The sequence below is a fragment of the Natator depressus genome, chromosome 24 (genome assembly GCF_965152275.1).
Source record: "Natator depressus isolate rNatDep1 chromosome 24, rNatDep2.hap1, whole genome shotgun sequence".
Lineage (NCBI taxonomy): Eukaryota > Metazoa > Chordata > Testudines > Cheloniidae > Natator > Natator depressus.
Genome location: NC_134257.1, coordinates 8,525,961 through 8,545,678, shown reverse-complemented (window position 1 = coordinate 8,545,678; position 19,718 = coordinate 8,525,961). Strand labels below are relative to the sequence as shown.

Genomic DNA, 19,718 nt, shown 5'->3' with positions numbered 1-19,718 from the left:
TCCCCTCCATATCTATCTATCTATCTATCTATCTATCTATCTATCTCCATACACCCCCTCTATCTATCTATCTAGCCAGCCCCCTGGTATCTGCAGGGAGCACTGTTTGCCCTGCCCAGTATTAATCTGATGTCACAAGAGACCAGGGTGGGGAAAGCCCCAGTCAGGAATCCCAGGAATGTGAAGGGGGGACTATTGGAAGACACCCCCCCCCATCTGATCCTAGCTTTGCTCCCCAGAGACTGGGAGGCCCGGGGTCAATGCTGGAAGTGTGTGTGGGGGTCCTGTCGGGGCAGGGAATTACCCCTTTGTTCTGGTGGGGGTTTAACCAGGGGTAGCTGGGGTTCCAGGGCAGCCCTGCCCCCTCCCCACGCCCGGTGGGTACCTCCTCTGCTTTCGCTGTCTGCTGGCTTCACCTGGATCGGCCGGTTCATCTACAAGGGGGAGAGAAAGAAGAAACATTGAGGACGCGTGCAGGCAGCCCCTGGCGCTCAGAGAGCAGGGCACCCCCGCCGGAGATGGAACCATCCAGCAGCCAGACCCCACCCACCCCCCAACAACGAGGCATGATCCCTTCGTAGGGAGAGAGAGAGCCTTATCCCATCATACAGAGGGGAAACTGAGGCACAGGGTGTGTCTGTGACTTGCCCATAGTCACCAGGCAAGTCAGAGCCCAGATTAGAACCCAGGAGTCCTGACTCCTAGTCCCATCAGCTATAACCATTAGATAACACACCCCTCCCACAGCCAGGAATGGGAACCCAGGAGTCCTGGGTCCCCTTTATTTAGTGTGGATTTGATCCAGTGCAAGGTGCACAGGTGACACCCGGGAGAGCCAGGCCTGCGCAGCACAGGGCCAGTTTCCCTACCTATTGCCACAGCCCTGCCCAGGAGGGTCCCACCCTGGGCCCCAAGGACAGCTCGGTTTGTAGCCAGCTCAGGAGTGACCTCTCTGCGGTGCTGCCAGCCAAGCGCCTGTCCCTGGCTACTCACCAAACAGCCAGGGTTGGAACTGAACTGGGGGCAATGGCCCCGTGTCCCATTTCCCGAAGCACCCAGTCTCCTGCCCTGGGGCTGGATCAGAGCCGGAGCCCCCTGGAGGGGAAAGGCCCCATGTCCCATTCCCAGCCCCCTGGAGCCAGCCAGTCCCTGCAACCTGGGGCCAGATCTATCCTGGTCACCTAGTGGGGAAAGGCTCCGGAGCTGGCCTGGCCTGGCTGGACACAAGCTGGTGGGGGAAGGAGCCAGCAGAAACCACTGACACCCCCAAATCCAGTGTCAAAAACCCTCCTCCCCGGCTCCCTGCAGGAACACTGGCTCCACCCTGCGCCCTGCAGCCCCGTGACCCCTAGAGCCGCGCTGGGGCTTTGGGTCCAGCGCTGACTGGGAGGGGGGAACGCCTCCTGCCGAGCCCTCCACCATGCTCCCTCCTGGAGCAAAGCCAGCCGGTAAGGGGAGGGTTAATGCAGAGCCATGAGATTAACTCAGCAGGTTGCTGGGACAGTTCTGTAAAAGCATCTGTAATCATATTAAAGGAAAGCAGCAGCTTGGAGGGGAGGCAGCCCCCCCGCCCTTCCAACTGCATGGCAATACCGTAACCTCCCCCCCGCAGCAGCTAGGGTGACTAGATAGCAAGTGTGAAAAATCAGGACACCTTTTTCCGGGGTGCTGGTGGTGGTAGAGTTGCATATATAAGACACAGCCCTTACTATCGCGATGCCTGGTCACCCCCAAGAGCACCGCCCGGAGCAAGGGGATCTGGGAAGAGAGACACCCCACAGGCAGAAGCCGGGGAGCAACTGCGCCAGCAAAACCCCAGGGGTGACCATCATCTCCAGACGCTGGGAAGTTTGGGGGTCCCGGTCCTGATCCTGAGCAGGTCGATCCTGAAAGTGGGTGGGCGCCATGACCAGGCAGGGGAGCAGCCAAAGGCATGGGAAGGGAAGAATGGAACCCAGACATCCTGGCTCTCAGTCCAGCAGCCCGTGCCCTGGCCAGCCCCTTTCTCCCCACGCTCCTGGCAGTTCGGGCCTCCATGGAGGTGACTGGTGATCACCTTTGAGAGAGAGATTTAGGCCCAATTCACAATACGCCAGGAGCTGGGGGGCTTCAAAACGAGGCCACATTGAAACCGTAGGGGTGTGAGTCTGTTCAGACAGGTGTCAATCAGGGCTAGCCCCTTGGTCTGGGCCGGTCACCATGGCAGCCGAGCGCCTCACCATCTTTCCTGTATTGACCCTCCCAGCACCCCTGAGAGGCAGGCCAGGGCTCTTATCCCCAGTGCACAGATGGGGAAACTGAGGTGCCAGTAGTTCGCTGCCTCACCCGATGGACTTTTGAGGATCTGGCCCAAGGTCACACAGGGAGTGCATGGGACAGCAGGGATCTGAACACAGGGCTCACAATAGCTCTAACCACTGGGCCATTTTTCCTCCCATCCATCCTTCCCTAAGGCATTGGGCCGGATCCCCAGTGGCCTCCACTGACTTCAATGCAGCTACACCAGCTGACAGTGGCCCCAGCCCCCCATTTACCTGGACCCACGTGCAGTCCCAGCGCTGCCCCGCTGACTGACCACAGGGCTGGTGTGAGCAGGAACACAACTTATCCGGAAGATCAATAAGAAAAAGGCTCCGGATTTGCCTACTAGCCACAGGACCCGAGGGCACCTGTGCTTATCGATCCCGCGCTCCCAGCCTGGTGTCACGGAGTGTGGGGGAGTCCAGGCCCTGCACCCCTCTTCCTGGGATTCACTGAGACTCTCAGCCAGCCAGTAAAACAGAAGGTTTATTGGACAACAGGAACACAGTCCAAAACAGAGCTTGTGGGTACACCCAGGACCCCTCAGTGAAGTCCTTCTGGGGGAGCAGGGAGCTTAGACCCCAGCCCTGGGGTTCCCTGTGTTCCTCCACCCAGCCCCAAACTGAAACTAAACCCACCCAGCAGGTTCCCTGCTGCAGCCTCCATCCACATTCCTGGGCAGAGGTGTCACCTCCCCCTCCCCCTCCTGGCTCAGGTGACAGGCTCTCAGGTCTCCCGTCCCCAGGGCACATTCCCAGGTCAACACTCCCCCCTCCCTGCTGCGTCACATCGTCACATCTCTCCCCCCTTCGAGACTGAACTGAGCGGGGTCACTGTGACCAGTGACCTGGGGAAGTTCGGGGCCCCCTCTCCGGGACAGCGCATCCGCTATCAGGTTGGCACTTCCCTTCACGTGGACCACGTCCATGTCGTAATCCTGCAGGAGCAGGCTCCACCTCAGGAGCTTGGCGTTGGCTCCTTTCATCTGGTGCAGCCAGGTCAGGGGAGAGTGGTCGGTGTACACGGTGAAGTGTCGCCCGAAGAGATAGGGCTCTAGTTTCTTGAGGGCCCACACCATGGCCAGGCACTCCTTCTCGATGGCCGCGTAGTGTTGCTCCCGGGGTATCAACTTCTTGCTCAGGTACACGATGGGGTGTCTCTCCCCCTTTTCATCCTCCTGCATTAACACCGCCCCCAGTCCCGTGTCGGAGGCGTCGGTGAACACCACAAAGGGCTTGTCAAAGTCTGGGTTTGCTAGAACTGGGCCACTGACCAGAGCCTCCTTCCGCTGGGCCAGGAAGCACTTATCAAAGCTCCTTGAGGTCTTGGGTCCCCCCTCACTCACCGCAGCCGGGGCCCCACTGCTCCTCAGCCTGGCCAGCTCCAGTTCATGCTGCCTTTGTTTCTCCTTCTCCTGCTGCTCATGTTGACGTTCCCTCGCCTTCTCCTGACGCTCCCTCTCCTTCTCCTCCTGCTCATGTTGACGTTGTTTCTCCTTCTCCTCCTACTCATGTTGACGTTGTTTCTCCTTCTCCTCCTGCTCATGTTGACGTTGTTTCTCCTCATGTTGACGTTGTTTTTCATGATCCTCCAGCTCCCTCATTTTCCTCTCCCTCTCCCATTCCAGCCGCATCCGCTCCAGGGATGGGGAGCTCCGCTGGGAGGATCCCCTGCTGGCTGCTGGGGTCAGGGGGCCCTCGGTATTCGCTGGGCTTCCCACAACCCCTCCCCCAGGCATAGGTAGGAAGGGTCTCGGGGTGTCCTGGGCAGCAGTCTGACCCCTCCCAGCCTGGTCAGGCCCCAGGGCCCACGCTGCGTCCGCCGGGCGGCTTCCTTCAGGGACAGGGATCGGGTCATCCAAGCGATCCCTCTCCTCCAGCTGGGCAATCAGCTGTTCCTTGGTGGACCTCCCGACGCGCAGCCCCCTCTGCCTGCACAGCTCCACCAGGTCGCTCTTAAGGCGTTTAGCGTACATCTCCCGGCTGGCCACTCGCAGGCCGGGCAGCTGTCCACGGTTTCCAGGAAAAGCCCCTAGTGTGCCAGTCCTTCTTGAGGTCACCATCTCTTTGCCAGGGTCGAGCTGCAGACTCCTCCGCCCCTGGGACCGCTCGCTGCAATCCCCCGGGGGACCCTGTTACTGCAAAAGTCCTTCTCTCTGGTCACACACTCCCAGGGGTTAACCGCCCCCTGAAACCGTCTCTCTCTGAATCTTCAGCACGCCTGGTCCCCGTCAATCCCCCTTCGTTTTACTGTTCCCCAGTCACTTACTGCAGGAAGCGCCGTTCACGGGGTGCAGTAGATCCCACCGCTGCCACCAGTTGTCACGGAGTGTGGGGGAGTCCAGGCCCTGCACCCCTCTTCCTGGGATTCACTGAGACTCTCAGCCAGCCAGTAAAACAGAAGGTTTATTGGACAACAGGAACACAGTCCAAAACAGAGCTTGTGGGTACACCCAGGACCCCTCAGTGAAGTCCTTCTGGGGGAGCAGGGAGCTTAGACCCCAGCCCTGGGGTTCCCTGTGTTCCTCCACCCAGCCCCAAACTGAAACTAAACCCACCCAGCAGGTTCCCTGCTGCAGCCTCCATCCACATTCCTGGGCAGAGGTGTCACCTCCCCCTCCCCCTCCTGGCTCAGGTGACAGGCTCTCAGGTCTCCCGTCCCCAGGGCACATTCCCAGGTCAACACTCCCCCCTCCCTGCTGCGTCACATCGTCACACCTGGTCACAGGCATGGGCAGGCAGAGGCATTGCCAGGATGCCAGCGTGGCTATTTGGCCCCATGCTGGGGCTGGGGGCTGGGGACTGAAGGCCGCGGGGGCGATGCCAGACGCTGCAGTATCCCGGTGCCCTGTGATGCAACTGGCATGTCTGGCAGGGCATTGCCCACCCACTCTGCCTGTCTTTGCACCTTGTGTCTCTCCGGGGAGGACATACATGGTGGGCGGGGATGGGGGGGCACGGATCCCACCCAATCAGTGTAATTAAAGCCCTGCTCATTGCCCAATGGATCAATTATTACTAAGATACTGAGCTCTATTGATCAGGCAGAGATGGCGCAGGGTGTGTATGTGACACCCCAGCAGGGCTGCACCCCCTTCCCTTCATCCTGCTTGGTCGGCCTCCCCAGCAAAAGGGCTGAATCTAGCTTCAAAGCAAATGCTGTCTCACCAGCCGGCCCAGTGCAGGCTAGACATGGGCTGTCTGGCAACCTCACCCCCCAGCCCTTTTCAGATCAGCCGGGCTATTTATCTGCCTGCTGGCTCTAACTGTCTGTGGGATCCACCTCTCCCTGTCATATCTGTCCATCTCGTCATCCATCCATCTCCCCACCTATCCATCCACCTGTCCTTCCAGCCAATCCATAACTGTCCATCCAGCCGCTAATCTGATCTCTCCAGCCATCCATCTCAAAGGCACATATCTCCCTGCGAAGTGTCTAGCCAGAGATCCCGGCCCCCTGCCCAGACACGTCTCACAAGCGGCCTGTCACTCACTGCTGTTTTAGGAGCAGGTAAACCCCTCGGACGCACCCCCCTGCCCGCCTGGCAAGAGAAAACACACCCCAGTTCCCCAGCGCTGCATCTTCCTCCACGTCCTCCTGCCTTGCTTTGTTGCCAGGTTATCTCTGGTTGCCACAGCAACCGGTGCAGCATGGGGACCGCTTTTTCCTCTCGTGGTAAAAAAAACAACAGGGCCTGGCAACATCCCAAGGAGCTGGGCCTTTTCAGAGCGGCGTGGCGCCCTGAGCCAGGCATGCAGGTTGGCAACTGGGCACATAGGCCAGAAGACGGGCCCAGCCCACAGAGGGGCAGCGTCCCTGAGTTTTCAGCCCCATTTAGTGCATCGGGAATGTGGTCCTGGCAAGACAGACCAAGAGATCAAAGGTCTCGGCTTATGCCTAACCAGGGTGAGGTTCCTAGGCCTCCCTCCGACCCCAGCCTTGCTCCACCTTGAGGGGGCAAGAGGGCAGCTTGGTGACCCTCGAAGCTCTCTGGGCATGTCTTTCTTTATTCGAATATGCATGACGGTAGCATCCAGATGCCCCAGCTGAGCACAGCACCTCCCCCAAAGAGCTTGCAGCCTGAATAGACAAGGGGAAACTGAGGCACAGAGTGGGGCTGGGACTTGCGCACAGTCACCCAGCAGAGGTGGGAATAGCAGCCAGCTCTCTGAAGTGCCAGGGACATGCCCTAACCACTAGGCCACACCACACCACACCACACTCCCTCCTGAAACTGGGGTGAAGGGGAACCAGACAGAGACAGGCCCACAACGCCCATTTCACCAGGGCTGGCACCACTGCCCTGGGCTGGATTTGAACCGGCACCCTAGAGGGCAAAGGCTCCTATTGACAGAGTCCCGCTCTGTGTTTGGCCCCTGTGCTGGGGCCCGGGGGCCCAGCTATTAACCCCCACAGCAACTGGCGGCGCCAGCAGGGGAGACGTGGGAGCTGGCGGGGCGCACTGGGGAGGGGGTGACCCCACTGTATGCAGGGAGCACGCGTGGCTGGCAGAAGTGGGGGGTGGGGGGGGGGGACAAAGGGCCATGGACTCATCACCTGGGAAAGGGGAGACAGCCCAAGAGAACAGCACCAGGGACTGCAACACAGCTGCTGCTCCTCGGGAGAAATGGATGTGTCTGCTGCTCTCCCCCAGGCAGGGTTTGGCTCCTCTGGGGTGGAGCAGCTGTTTATACAGAGAGCACAGGGCCTAGCGTTGAGATGCAGCCACCTCTGAGGTGGGGGGGGCGGCTGTTTATACAGGGAGCCCTTACCCATGATAACACCCTTGTGGCTGGGATGTGGCCACCCCACCATGCCAACCACCAGCCCCAGTGAAGCACTGCAGGGTTATGCTCTATGGCGCATGGGGAGCCCCATAGAGACTTGAGCTTGCCAGGCCTCAAGCAGCCAGCCAAAATCCCCACTCCTGCTGCTCACAGAGACTGACTACCGGTAGGGCATTGGAGATGGATGTCTCTGGAGGTGAGGGCTGGGGGGAGACGTGGGCTGGTGCTATCCAGCCGGCCTTGTCCCCCAGCGCTGGGGCCGCTGATGGCTTTGGCAGGACGTGGAGATCCACCACCAGAACACCGCCGGCAGGGGCTGGTGCTGCCCCCCAGGGAGCTGCTCTCAGCGCCTGGGTCGGATTGTGGCTGTACATCCGGGCAAACCAGCTAGGTTGCAGGCCCTGAGCCCCATTGCACGGCAGGGAATCGCGCCCCATCCTGGCAGCTCAGACACGCTGCTTTTTGCACCCCCCCGCCAAAACCAAAGCATTTGGAGCTCTGCACGAGCAAATCTCTGCAGGCCGGCATTGTGGGGCGCAGCTAAAGGGGGCAGGGCAGTGGGGCGGGGAGGGGGGCACGTGATCCTCCATAGCAGGTGTTCTTGGCACGAATCAGCTGATTAGCCGGGGGGCTTTACAATGAGCCGGGAACTCGGGAGCTGACAAGGAAGGAGCATTAATTGCACCTTGATACCCCTGCTCAAGCGTCTCACGTCACCGGGAAGGCTCAAGGCCCGGGCTGGGGTTTTGGGGAGCCCCCCCCCACCCCACGAGCCGCATCGCTTTCTGCGTCCATGACAAAGTCGTTGCAACCTCACCTCGCGGGGCCGTCACGCCAGGGGGAGAAAAAACCAGCAGATGCCTGGTAACCATGGCAACCGGAGAATATGAACCATGGCAACCGCCCACTCAGCCCCAATTTACCCACTGCGTTACCTAGTAACCACGCTGACATCACCATTTATCTTTACAAACAATGCCAGGGTGGGGGGACGATTTGAGCAAAGGGGAAGAAAAACAAAGATTGGGGTGTGTGTGTAAAATCTCCAAAATCTTCAAGTGGGAGGTTGGGGGTGGGGGGAAGTCCCAAGGGGAAAAGGCAGAAATACGCGCCCTCCCCCCCCCGCCAGCAACCCCGCTAAATAGCCATCCCCTGTCAGCTGCTTATACAGGCCTCCCTCACCTGGCACTGAGATGTGGCCATGTCTGGGGTGGGGCGCAGGGGCTGCTTATAAATGTACCAGGTACCCTTCATCTGACAGCCACATGCAGCCATGTAGTAATTCTGGGTTCCCTTGCCCAGCACTGAGATGCGGCAAGCTCTGGGGTGGGGCAGCTGTTTCTATAGGGATGGCTCACCCAGCTCTGCTGGATGTCTCTGGGGTGGGGCACAAGGGCTAGGTGCCCTTTGCCTGGCACCGAGATGCGGCTGGCTCTAGGTTGGGGGGCGTGGCCTATAATTAACACAGCAACACCCTGCCATGTACCACCCCGGTGGCTGGCGCTGGGCCCAGCCACCCCAGAGGGTCACCCGGCTGGCGCTTTGTGCCCCTGCTCAGGACCCTAGGGTTGTCCGGGCAGCTGGAGCCGGAGCCCTCCTGTACCACAGAGACCATCAGCATCTGTGAGCTGGCCGTGCCGTGTAACAGGTTGGTGCATCCCAGGCCCAGCCCGTGCCAGCTCTGCCTGGCCCAGCATGCCAGGTGCCTCCTCCAGGACCACTCTGAGTCCCTTCCAGTGCCCCCACTGTGGCAGCCGGCTCCTGCACCGGGGCAGCGCCCTCCAGTTCGGGCGTCGTGCTGGGGGTGGGGGCTCACCCAGTGCTTCATTAGTAATGAAAGAGGCGCTGGGGCTCAGCCCTGACAAGCCCTGCTGCCTGTTTGCCAGTCTCAGGTGTCCCCCTCTGGATGCTGGCGCCAGGGGGGAGCCCCTCTGTCCTTGGGGAGCAGCCCTGAGGGCACAGGAGACGCCAGGCAGCTGGAATCAGCCGCACAGCGAAAAGGAGCGTGGCCCGGGCATGCCTCTCTCCTGCCCCTCCGGACCCTGCCAGCGCCTGGGGATTATGCAGCGATTACCCATGTCCCCACGGGTGACCACCTGGGGTGGGGCGGGGGGGGGGGCTGCTGGCTACACTGCCTAGCCTGGGCTTCAGACAGCTTCTAAGTGAGGGGTGGGGGCGACACACTGCTCCTGGCCTGGGGGACTCCCAGCCACGGGCCAGTGGGCTCCTCAGGGTTAATTTAGTCTAGAGAGAATGAAAACAGGGCTGGGCTTAGCTCCTCCCCTTTGTTTGCAGGAGACACTTGGGGGAGGAAGGGGACCCCCCACCCCCGTCCCACGAGGGGCACCCCAGCAGAGTTGCTTTGCTGCTCGGTACCATCCCTTCTCTCCTCCCAGCCTACCCGCCCCAGGGGCTGGAAACGGGAGCCAGGCTCCCAGGGCCGCAGGGGCTGGCGGGAGCTGGGTGGTGGCGTCCCCCTGACGGAGGGCCCAGGTTCAAATCCTGGCATAGGCAGAGGGAGGCGGCTGGCCGAGGCCTGGTGCGGTTTGTGGCCAGGCTGCCTGTGTGACCGACCTGGGGTTTGAGAGCGACTCTGGCTGGGCCAGGCAGCAGCTCAGGTTAGCCAGCCGGAGCGGTTCCCTCTGCTCTTAGCAGCTAGCTCAGGGGAGAGCCAGCCCAGCTGGGCCGTGGTCTCCGCTCACGCGCCAAGCCACGGCTCTCTGATCAGATCCCACCCGGCCAAGCCACTGAGATCCGGGACTGAGCCAGTGTCCTAACAGATCAACGACAGCTGGTGCAAAATGGTGGCCCTGCCACTGGCTGCAGCAGAGTGTCCCCCGTTGCTGGGCCCCGGCGTGGCCAGCATCTGGGAGCCGTGGGACGAGGGAGACGCTGGGAGATGCTAAAGGAGAGACAGCTGGGCCTAGTGGGGAGGGCACTGGGCTACAAGCAGGATGCCTGGGTTCAATTCCAGGACTGACACTGACCACAGGCAAATCATTTCTCCTCTTTGGGCTTCAGTCTCCCCTCCCACCTGTGTCTATTCAGCCAGAGAGCTCCGGGTCTGGGCAGTACCTAGTGCAACGAGGCCCTGATCTCGGTCACTCCGTGTCCGGGCAGTGCCCGGCACGACGGGGCCTTCTGATCTTGGTTACCGTTTGTGACACCTGATGATAAACCCCTGAACAGAGACATGCAATCGGGTAATTGTTGCTGTCAAGACCATCCCCTCTGTAACTGGGGCAACTGGTTGAGGGGCAGTGGCCATGGTAATAAATACCATCCTAGGATGGAGCGCTTGGCACAAGAGACTCAGAGCCGGCGGCTGGGTTCGAGGGAGGGCTGGGCAGTTTCATGGGAGTTAGCTACAAACTCTCCAGCTCTCCTGCGTGGAGACGTGACCTCACCACTGCTGGGGCCAGGCAGAAATGTGCTTCCCTTCAGCCCCCAACCTCATGCAGAACTGGCAAGCTGGCCAAGTGCATTGTGGGACCGCGGGGGCATGGGCCACTGCCTGGGAATCCAGATTTGAGAGCCTGATGCCCTCAGCCGGGAGGGGAAAATTCCCTGTTCCCTTATTAACCAGAAAGGAGAGCACAATTATTGTACTGAGCAAGAACTCTCTAGCGAGCTAATGGCTGTTAGAAATGAAAACCCGTCAGGTGCTACATACCCCGAAGAGGGGAAATAAATTAGGGACTGGCCCTTTGGGGGATACAGCTTTCAGCCCATCCCACCCAAGCCCCCAGAAGGATTGCACGGCTCCATACCAGATCCCCGCCCCAGCCCGAGGCACCATGTGCTCCTCTCTGTTCTGTCATGGGCCCGGGAGCCCTCTGCAGGGAGGGGATGTTTGGGTTTGCACAGTGGTCTCTTAAACAATCAGGAGGAACCAGACTCGTGGCCCAGAGGCAGAAGATTCTGAGCTGCCTTGCACAAAAACAGAGACCCCAGGAGGCCCCAGTCACTGGGTGACCCCAGGAGCTGCCACCCAGCCTCTGAGTGAGGGTGGAGCCGGGTGGCTTGGCCTCCTCGCGGGGGTGGTTTTTGGCTGGCGCAGGTCGGGCTGAGGACGTGCCAGCGACTTGATCCCCCTGCCCCCCAGATCAGAAGGCAGCTGCTCTAATCCCACCCCTCCAAATCCCACCTGCCCCTCCCGCCTCGCCTGGGATTTACCACGCATAAATCCTGGGATTATCCAATCAAATTGAAAGCTTCTTAGGTCCCGGCGTGCAGTGCGAGCCCCGTGCCGGATGGCAGCAGTAACACCGTCTGGCTGGTGGGGTTCAGGGACCTGATCCAGGGCAGGGGACGAGGGAGGGGCGAGTGGGAGAGCAGCCAGCAGAGCTATAGTAAAGCATCCCAAGATAAAGTGATCCCGGGGGCTGGGGGGTGGGAAGGATCCCAGCAGATCCCAATAGATCACCCTGGAACCTCAGCCCCAGTGAAGCTGAACCCAGCCCCCAGGCCACCCTTTGTCCGGAGGCGTGGTTCAGGGCTCGGGGTGAATTGTGGTGGGAATGAGAAGTGGTTAGTGCTGGCCGGGGACAGGCATCTGGGGCAGAAGAGCTGTGCAAACTTCCCCTGCCCCAGCTCTGCCACTGCCCCTCAATCCCCACCCACAGCCCCCTCCTATCCCAGCCCTTCCCCCGCAGCTCTGCCGGTGCCCCAAATCCTGTCCCGCAGCCCCTGCTATCCCAGCCCTGGGCTTCCCACCACACAGCTCTGACAGTGCCCCTCAATCCTGACCCGCAGTGCCCTGCTATCCCAGCCCTGCCCCCCCACCTCTGACGGTGCCCCTCAATCCTGACCCGCAGCCCCTGCTATCTCAGCCCTGGGCTCCCCGTCCACACAGCTCTGACAGTGCCCCTCAATCCTGACTTGCACCAGGGCAGGGAGGGGGCATGCGCTGGTTACTGGAATTGGCCGTCGGGAAAACCCCGGGGCAGCTGCCAGGCCGCACACCACCAGCCAGTGCGCTAGTGGAAACGGATCTGGGAATGAGCCCACGCGGCCCTAGTCTCCATCCCACAGCCAGGGCAGGGGTCAGCCGGGGCGAGGCAGGAATGGGTTTCGTTTAAGGTCCAAGGTCCCATTGCTCCCCGCTATTACAAGCCAGCCACGCTGGGAGCTTCCCCCTGCCCTAGATCCCACAGAGCTGTGCTGGGAAGGAGACTCTGAGTCGGCGGGAGCTGGCTGTGGGGGAGGGGGGTACAGGGGTTGCATGGGGAGAGGATGTGAGGGGTGGAGGCTAGGGGGGGCATGTTAGGGAGTGGGAGGGCATCTGGGGTGCAGGATATTTCATGGCTTGGGGCTCACAGAAGCTGCTGGGGTCAGAGGTCAGCAGGGTCAGGCTGTTGGGGAGGGGGTCAGAGCTGCCCCCTCTCCCTGGCCCTATTTCCTCCTAACAAGGGGGTCAGCTGCTGTCCCCCACCCCCGCAAGCTCGGCTGTGGGGGAGGGGAGCAGAGCCCCCTGTTCCCCATTAGAGTGAAGGAGCCCAGAGCCAGTGATCATGGGGGCTACGGATCCCTGTATGTGTCCTAGAGCAGGGGGCTGGGAGCCAGGACTCCTGGGTTCTCTGCCCAGCTCTGGGAGGGAAGTGAGGACTACTGGCTATCGCAGGGGGGCTGGGAGCCAGGACTCCTGGGTTCTATTCCCAGCTCTCAGGGGGGAGTGGGATCCAGTGCTTAGAGCAGTGGAAGATGGGAGTCAGGACTCCTGGGTTCGGTTCCCACTCCTGGGAGGGGAACATGCTCAGATGAGACCGCCGTGTACCTCCGCCCGGGCACAGGGCCCCGCGAGGCCACCAGCCCTCCCCCCTCGGCAGCTGCTCAGGAAGCAGACCTGGCCCCAGACACACGCACAGACTGGCTGGCGTCGCTGCTCCCAGATGTTGCGGGCGAGTCCCCCCCCGGATAGGCCCTCGGCTTTGTTAGCTCAGCCGCCCCCTGTCCCCGGCGCACCTGCCCCGCAGACCATGTTTACCTGGCAACGAGTCATTATCTGCCTGCTGGTTACCTAGCTACCGGGCTCCTGGTGTCCGTGCCCCGCCAGGAACAGAAGGGGCTATTTATAACCCAGCCGGGCACCCGCGGCCTCCCCAAACAAAAGGGAACCTGCCAGTGCTGGGTCCCTTCAACCACCGCTCCCATACGCTGCGGTGACGGGCACATTTGCTACCCACAGATCAGCTGAGCCAGGGCTATGCCTAGCAGGTGGCACTAGGATATGGCTGTTTCTATGCCCCATTCAACACTCAGTCTCTCAGGCAGGGATGCCAACCAGGGGACCAGTCAGTGCTCAGGTGGGCACAGGAGATGTAGACCCCCCCAGCTAGGATGTGGGCAGAGACCCAGCAAACTCGAGTGGAAAGACTCAGCTGGACCTGAGGCCCTGGACCAGCTCGGCCCCGGAAGTTTCCACCCGCTTGCACGCACGTGCAAACGCACACGGATCCCCTGCTCGCACGCACGAACACACGCGCCTCCCCTGGCACATGCCGGCAAATGCGCCCGCCTCTCCTGCCCTGCCACAAATGCACACGCGTGCACGCGCCCTCCCTCACGGACGCACACGCGCCCTGCATGGGCCAGCACATGCCTCTGCTCGTACGCAGGCGCAAAGGCACGCAGCATCCCTTTGCACACGTGTGCCGCACACGCGACCCGGCACCTGCATCCCCCCACCCCCCACGCATACAGGCGCAAATGGTCACACGTGTACCCCTGCATGCGTGTGCATCCTTACATGGGCACAGCTTGCTTGCACATGGAGTGGTTATAGACACCTCCCTGCAAGGACTGAAAATTCAAGCCTCTCCTCTCCCAGCCAGCACACAGCCTCTCACCCACTGACACCCGGACCCTGGACCACCTGCCCTGGGAGAGGGGGCGGCGCCAGGCACCCTGACCTGCCCGGGCAACAGCTGCCGGGCCAAGTGGGAAGCTCCTTTAAATCAACCCAAGAGACAGCGAGCGAGACAGGAACAATAAAGCTGGAGTGCTGGGAAAAGGGACAGGATGGAGAAGGGGTGGGGGAAAGAAGCAGGAGCGGGTGTGTGTGGGGGAAACAGCAGAGACAGACACACACACACACACACAACACAGCGTTTACTAGGGAAAAGTCTGGATGTCACACTGGGATCCTGTGGGTGAGAGGGCAGGGGGAGGGACTGGGAGGCAGGACTCCTGGGTTCTATTTCTAGCTCTGGGAGGGGAGGGGAGGGGAGTCTAGTGGCTAGAGTAGTGAGGGGGTTGGGAGCCAGGACGCCAGGGTTCTATTTCTAGCTCTGGGAGGGGAGTGAGGTCTAGTGGGTAGAGCAGGAGATGGGGCACCTGGAAGTCAGGACTCCTGGTTTCTGTCCCCAGCTCTGGGAGGGGTGTAGAGTCCACTGGGTAAAGCAGGGGGGCTGGGAGGCAGGACTCCCAGGTTCTGGCCCCAGCTCTGGAAGTCGAGTGAGGTTGAGGAATTGCAGATGCAGGGAATGGGAGCCAGGACTCCTGGATTCTGCTCCTATTTCTGACAGGGAATGGCATCTAATGGTTAGAGTGGGAAGTTGGGAGTCAGGACTCCTGGGTTCTCTTAGCAGCCATGGGAAGGGAGAAGTGTCTAATGGTTAGAGCAGGGTGTGTTGGGAGGGGCGGGGGTGGGTCCAAATCTGTTCCATGGCTCTAAGCACAGTATGCAGATGCCACCTTGATCCCTAACATTGTCCTGGATTCCTCCCAACTTGGTATTTCACCCGCCCCTCCCCCCGCACCCCACCAGGGTCTCAGACTCCCTCCCCTCCCCCACAATAAGCTGTTCCTGCCAATGAGGTTTGTGACCCAGAGCGGGGTTAGTGACCCAGAAGCATGGTGGGGCATGGAGCCTAGAACTTGGGGTCTAGAGACAAGCAGTGACTCCAGGGTCTGTCTTGCCGCTGGGGTCGTCATTCACACCTGTGCAAAGCAGGTGTCCCCTTCCTCCCAATGTGCTGGGCGGGGGCATTTGTGATGGGTACTACTTTACTCCCTCTTTGCACACTCAAAATGATGGCACAAGAGAGCGAGGCGGGGGGTGCAGTGCAGAGCCAGGATGGCAGTGTTTGGGGGGGCATTAAAAACCCACCATATCTCTCCCTCCCCCAGGGACCCTACGTTGTGGGGGCTGCTCCCTGGGGACCCCCCCACCCCAGGCAACGGTGGGCATCACGCCCTGCAGCGGGAGAGCTGACACAGCTGCACCAAGAGGGGCACCCTGTGATGGTCACCGTCTCAGCTGAAATGTCCGGGCCTGAGCGAGCTCTAAGAGCAGGCTACGTAGCTGGGGTGGTAACAACTCCCATCGCCTGTGGGTCAGGCCAGCGGGGACCCAACCATGACACACAGTCTCCCCTGGGTTCCATACCCACACCTGCTAGCAATGCTATGCACTAAACCCCCCCCCCCCACGTTCACTGAGACACACCCAGAGCCCCAGGCTAACAGACACACCCTGAGAAGCCAACCCCTGCCAGACACAGAAAACACAGACATGCACACACACCAGGAGCCGCCATAAGAGGTAGGCAAAAGACACACAGACGCACACATGCTAAAAACACGCACGCGCTCGCATGCCACGTGCCCTGATTCCCTGTCGCCCTGCACCAGGCCCGGGCACTTACCCCAAATGGGTGTAACACGTGGCATTTCATGCCTACTTTGCACAGGTGCTAACGCACGGGACAGGGTAGTGTTGACTTAAAGTGTAAAAAGAAAAGGAGTACTTGTGGCACCTTAGAGACTAACCAATTTATTTGAGCAAAGCTCATGCTCAAATAAATTGGTTAGTCTCTAAGGTGCCACAAGTCCTCCTTTTCTTTTTGCGAATACAGACTAACACGGCTGTTACTCTGAAACCTGACTTAAAGTGTGTTATAAACGTGGGCTTCTACACACAGACACACATGCATGAGATCACGCCGGCACACGGCTAAAAGCTACAGAGAACCGTGTCCACACCTGACACACACAATCCCACACTCGTGCTAAACACACACACACACACACACACACGCAGAGGGAAACACACACCCAAAGGCTACGCTCCCAGCTCCATGGCTACACACTCCAAACCCAATCAGACACAGGCGCACGCAGCAATCCACCGGCACATAAAGGGCCGGGGAAGAAAAGCAGGTGGCGAAAGGGGGTGGAAAAAGCAGAATAAAGGGAATCTCCGGAGACAAAGCCCCCACTCTGCAGCATCTGCTCCCAACATTCAGAAGGGAGGAGGCGAGAAACAAAATATCTGGCCCCCTCCCTCCCCAGGCAAAATGCACTTGGATGCTGTGTTTGTGCTTCGGGGGGGACGATGGAAAGCTAGTGGAGGGGGGTAGGACAAGCAGGAGATGTCGCCCTTTCTTTCGAGCGTGGCACAGTGGGGTGGGAAGATGTGGAGGGAGCAAATCCGCCCCCAGTGGAGCTGGTGTCTTGGTGGGAGATGCCCGCGAGGGTTGCTATGGGGATGCCAAGCAGCCTCTCTCCTCCCAGCCTGGTGCCGTGGTTCCATCAGGCCTGTTTTCCCACCCAGAGGTATGGAGGGGCTTTATTATATGCCCTTGTTGTTCTCCAAGGGACAGGAGACCTTCCCTGGCAGCGCCCTGCCCTCCCGCCCTGGGCAGCCCGGCCACTTCCTCAGCCAGCTCCTGCTTCCCTGCCAGTCCCCCCTGCAGGGCGTTGCTCCCGGGCAGGGCTGGGGTCCCTGGCTCGCTGCTCCCCACTCACCGAAGGGAGGAAATCTCAAGTCACGATCTGTGTGGAAACCGCCCCGCTCCTGGACATAGGGAGCCAGATTGGGGGGTCAGGCCTCCAGGGCAGAGGGAGACCTTCGGCCTTTGTGGCTTTCCATCAATAAACCAAGGCAACGCGGCATGCTCAGCTGAGGTCCTGGGCCCAGCTCTAGACAGGCCAAGCCCCTTCCCCATCGCGGGGTCCAAAGTAAGTTGAGGCTCTGCTCACCGCCTGCCTGGGGCTGGGGAGGGTCCCATACAGCTCCCTGGCTGCCCCAGGGGATGGCAGGGTGGGCATCACACCCAGGAGAGGATCGAAAGCCCTGGGGCAAAATAGGTCTCAGTTCTGTCTCTGCCAGGCCCCCACCCCTGGCATACTGTGGGGCAGGGCAGGGCAGGGCTGTTCCTCCCATTGTGCACAAGGGAGTGGTGGCCCAGAGAGGCCCAGATCCTCGTTGGTGTTTAGGACCAAACTGCCAACCAGAGGCCCTAACAAAAGGACAGCGTCTGGACCACAATGGCTTAAAGCCCCTGGGACCGCATCTGGGGCTGGCCAGCAGGATCAGTGGCAGATGCGGGGCAGTGGTGGGGAGTTAGGTGCCTCAAGACCTTTGAGGATCGGGGCCCTGGGGACTTGCACCATGCAGCCTGGGATTCAGGCCCCGCGGCCCCTGAGGTGTCTGACTCTGTGGCTATCGGGGTCACCCTGGGCCAGACACCCGGACTGGGAGACACCAGGCTAAAGATCTCTCCTGCAAGGACTCGCCAGAGCCCCCAAGAGCTCAGCCCTGCCAAGGACCCCCGAGCATTGGACCCCTGCTCAGCCAGCAGGCCCCAGGGCAGGGAGCGGGGAGAGAGCGCCGCTCGGCAGTGGTTTTCCCGTGGGAGGGAGCATGAGACCAGGCCAAAAAATGGAAATCCTGAGCAGTGCGGGGCACCTTCCTCTACCACTGATTCCCCTGAGGGGGCCTTCGTGGATCAGCCAGGTCCCCGGTGTCTTTACCTCCCACCCGCTCCCCAGACACCCCGGGGAAACATCAAGCCCTGCTCGCGTTTGGCAGGGAAGACACGACAGGTATTGCTACAGGACAAGGGGGCGTGGTGCTCCCATTTGACAGCCGTCCTATTAAAGTGATTGAGATCCGCCAATCCCGCCAGCCGGCTTCACGGCGCACATGTGTGCGTGGTCCGCCAGCAGCAGAGTTCCCATTAGTCAGGATCTTGACGCATTTCCAGATGCGCCTGGCCCGGGCGCGTCAGCTTGCCAGGGCCCTGGCGCACCAAGCTCGCGGAGGGCAGGGGGAAGCTGCGGGCAGCTTCTTGCTAATTCTCTGCACCGCTAGGTGCCCAAGCAAAGGGCCATGTCTCCGCATGAGCCCCCAGCCCCTGTTCAGGCCTGGGGGTGGCCCCCCACTAAGCCGCTCCCCCTACAGGGAAGCAGGATAGTCTTAGCGCTGGAAGAGGAGTGTGATATAGCTAGGCAGGGAAGCGGGAGTCCAGGACTCCTGGGTTCTATACTTGGCCTTGGGAGTATGGCCTTGGGGGAGTTTGCTTTCACTGGTAGGTGTCACTGGTTCAAAGCCCTGCTCTGCACAGACTAGCTGGTGGTGCTGTCAGCGGTTTGGTGGCCCCTGAGTGAAATGAGTTTGTTGGGCCTCAGCACTGGGCTCTGTTCTCTAGAAACGGGGGTCCCTGGAGTGCAGGGGTGCGGCACACAAGTGGGACTACTTCTGTGCCTGGGACCACACACAGGACTTTGCTCTCTTCAGCTGCCAACCCGGCACCAGAAATGCTCCAAAGCCAATTCAAACTGACTGGCAGAGCCCCAGGGCACAGACGCCCACCTGGCACCATGACAGCACCCACCGGCTGGCACCCTGAAACCCCCAGCCGGCAAGAGAGCCGGCCCCAAACTGCCTTTCCATTAAGTTTCAGGAGCTGGGAGCGAGTCACCTTGGGCAGAGGGCAGTACAGGGGAGAGGAGGTGTCACGATCAGAACTCCGACAACGCTGGCAGGCGACCAATGCCCGTGGACGGGAGGGTGTATCTGTCACCCCCCACTCTCCTCCCGTGGTCCCTTCCCTCCACCCCCCTCACCTGAGCCAGGCAGAGCTGGTGGCCCCATGGGAAATCACCCCCTCCCCTCTCCCCACGCCAGTGACAGGGCCCAAACCGCCAACCCAGACTCCAGTCAAACCCGTATCTCGCCGAGGAGATTTTATGGAGCCGGCCATCTGGTTATCACAAATGCTAATGAACGGGGGGGGGGCATGACACACCGGCACTGGGGGTTGGCACTGACGTTTGGGCAGCTGTAGTCAGAGATAACGGAGAGTCTCCCCTGCCCAAGTCCCGCCCCCTCCGCCCCCTGCCCCCCCCCATCACCCTGCAAGGACTCACCCCTGGGAGCGTCTTCTGCTCGTGCAGGGCGCTCTGCGCCTTGAGGGCTGATTCTCGAGCACAGTAGGTCAGGAACGCGCATCCTGCAGGAGAGAGAAAGCAGAGGGGAAGGGTCACGGGTGCCTCGGCTCCCTGCCCCCCGACGCGGCAGATCCCCCCCCGAATCCTCCCCCACTTGAAAGGGCTCCTGGGACAAAGGGACAGTAGCAACGGGGCTGCCGGGCTCCGCCCTCAGGCCCACGGGCCAAAGGGGGAACCGTGAACCCAGCTTCCCAGGCTCGGGGATGGGGGGCTAGGACTGAGCCAAGCCCTAATGGGACAGCAAGGTTGGCAAGGCCCATACCAGCCCCGTGTGTCCCCTTTTGGATTGGCTCAGTACAATGCATCTGCCCGGGGGCGCGGGGAGGGGGGTGGATTTTCCCAGCAGGGTTTGGAAGGGAAAGGGGAAGGAAAGGGGATAAGCCACTCAGCTGG

General features: G+C 60.8%; 1 protein-coding gene across 3 annotated transcripts in view; it reads right to left on the bottom strand.

The window, feature by feature from the left end:
• CELF3 (CUGBP Elav-like family member 3) overlaps window positions 1-19,718 on the bottom strand; it is a 47,258-nt gene that overhangs the window by 15,434 nt on the left and 12,106 nt on the right. For all 3 annotated transcript variants that reach the window (XM_074939097.1, XM_074939094.1, XM_074939095.1), the window contains exons 3-4: window positions 19,245-19,327; window positions 386-434 (exon numbers count right to left, since the gene is read on the bottom strand). In XM_074939097.1, coding sequence (XP_074795198.1) covers window positions 386-434; window positions 19,245-19,327 — 132 coding nt within the window. The remainder of the gene's footprint in view (window positions 1-385; window positions 435-19,244; window positions 19,328-19,718) is intronic.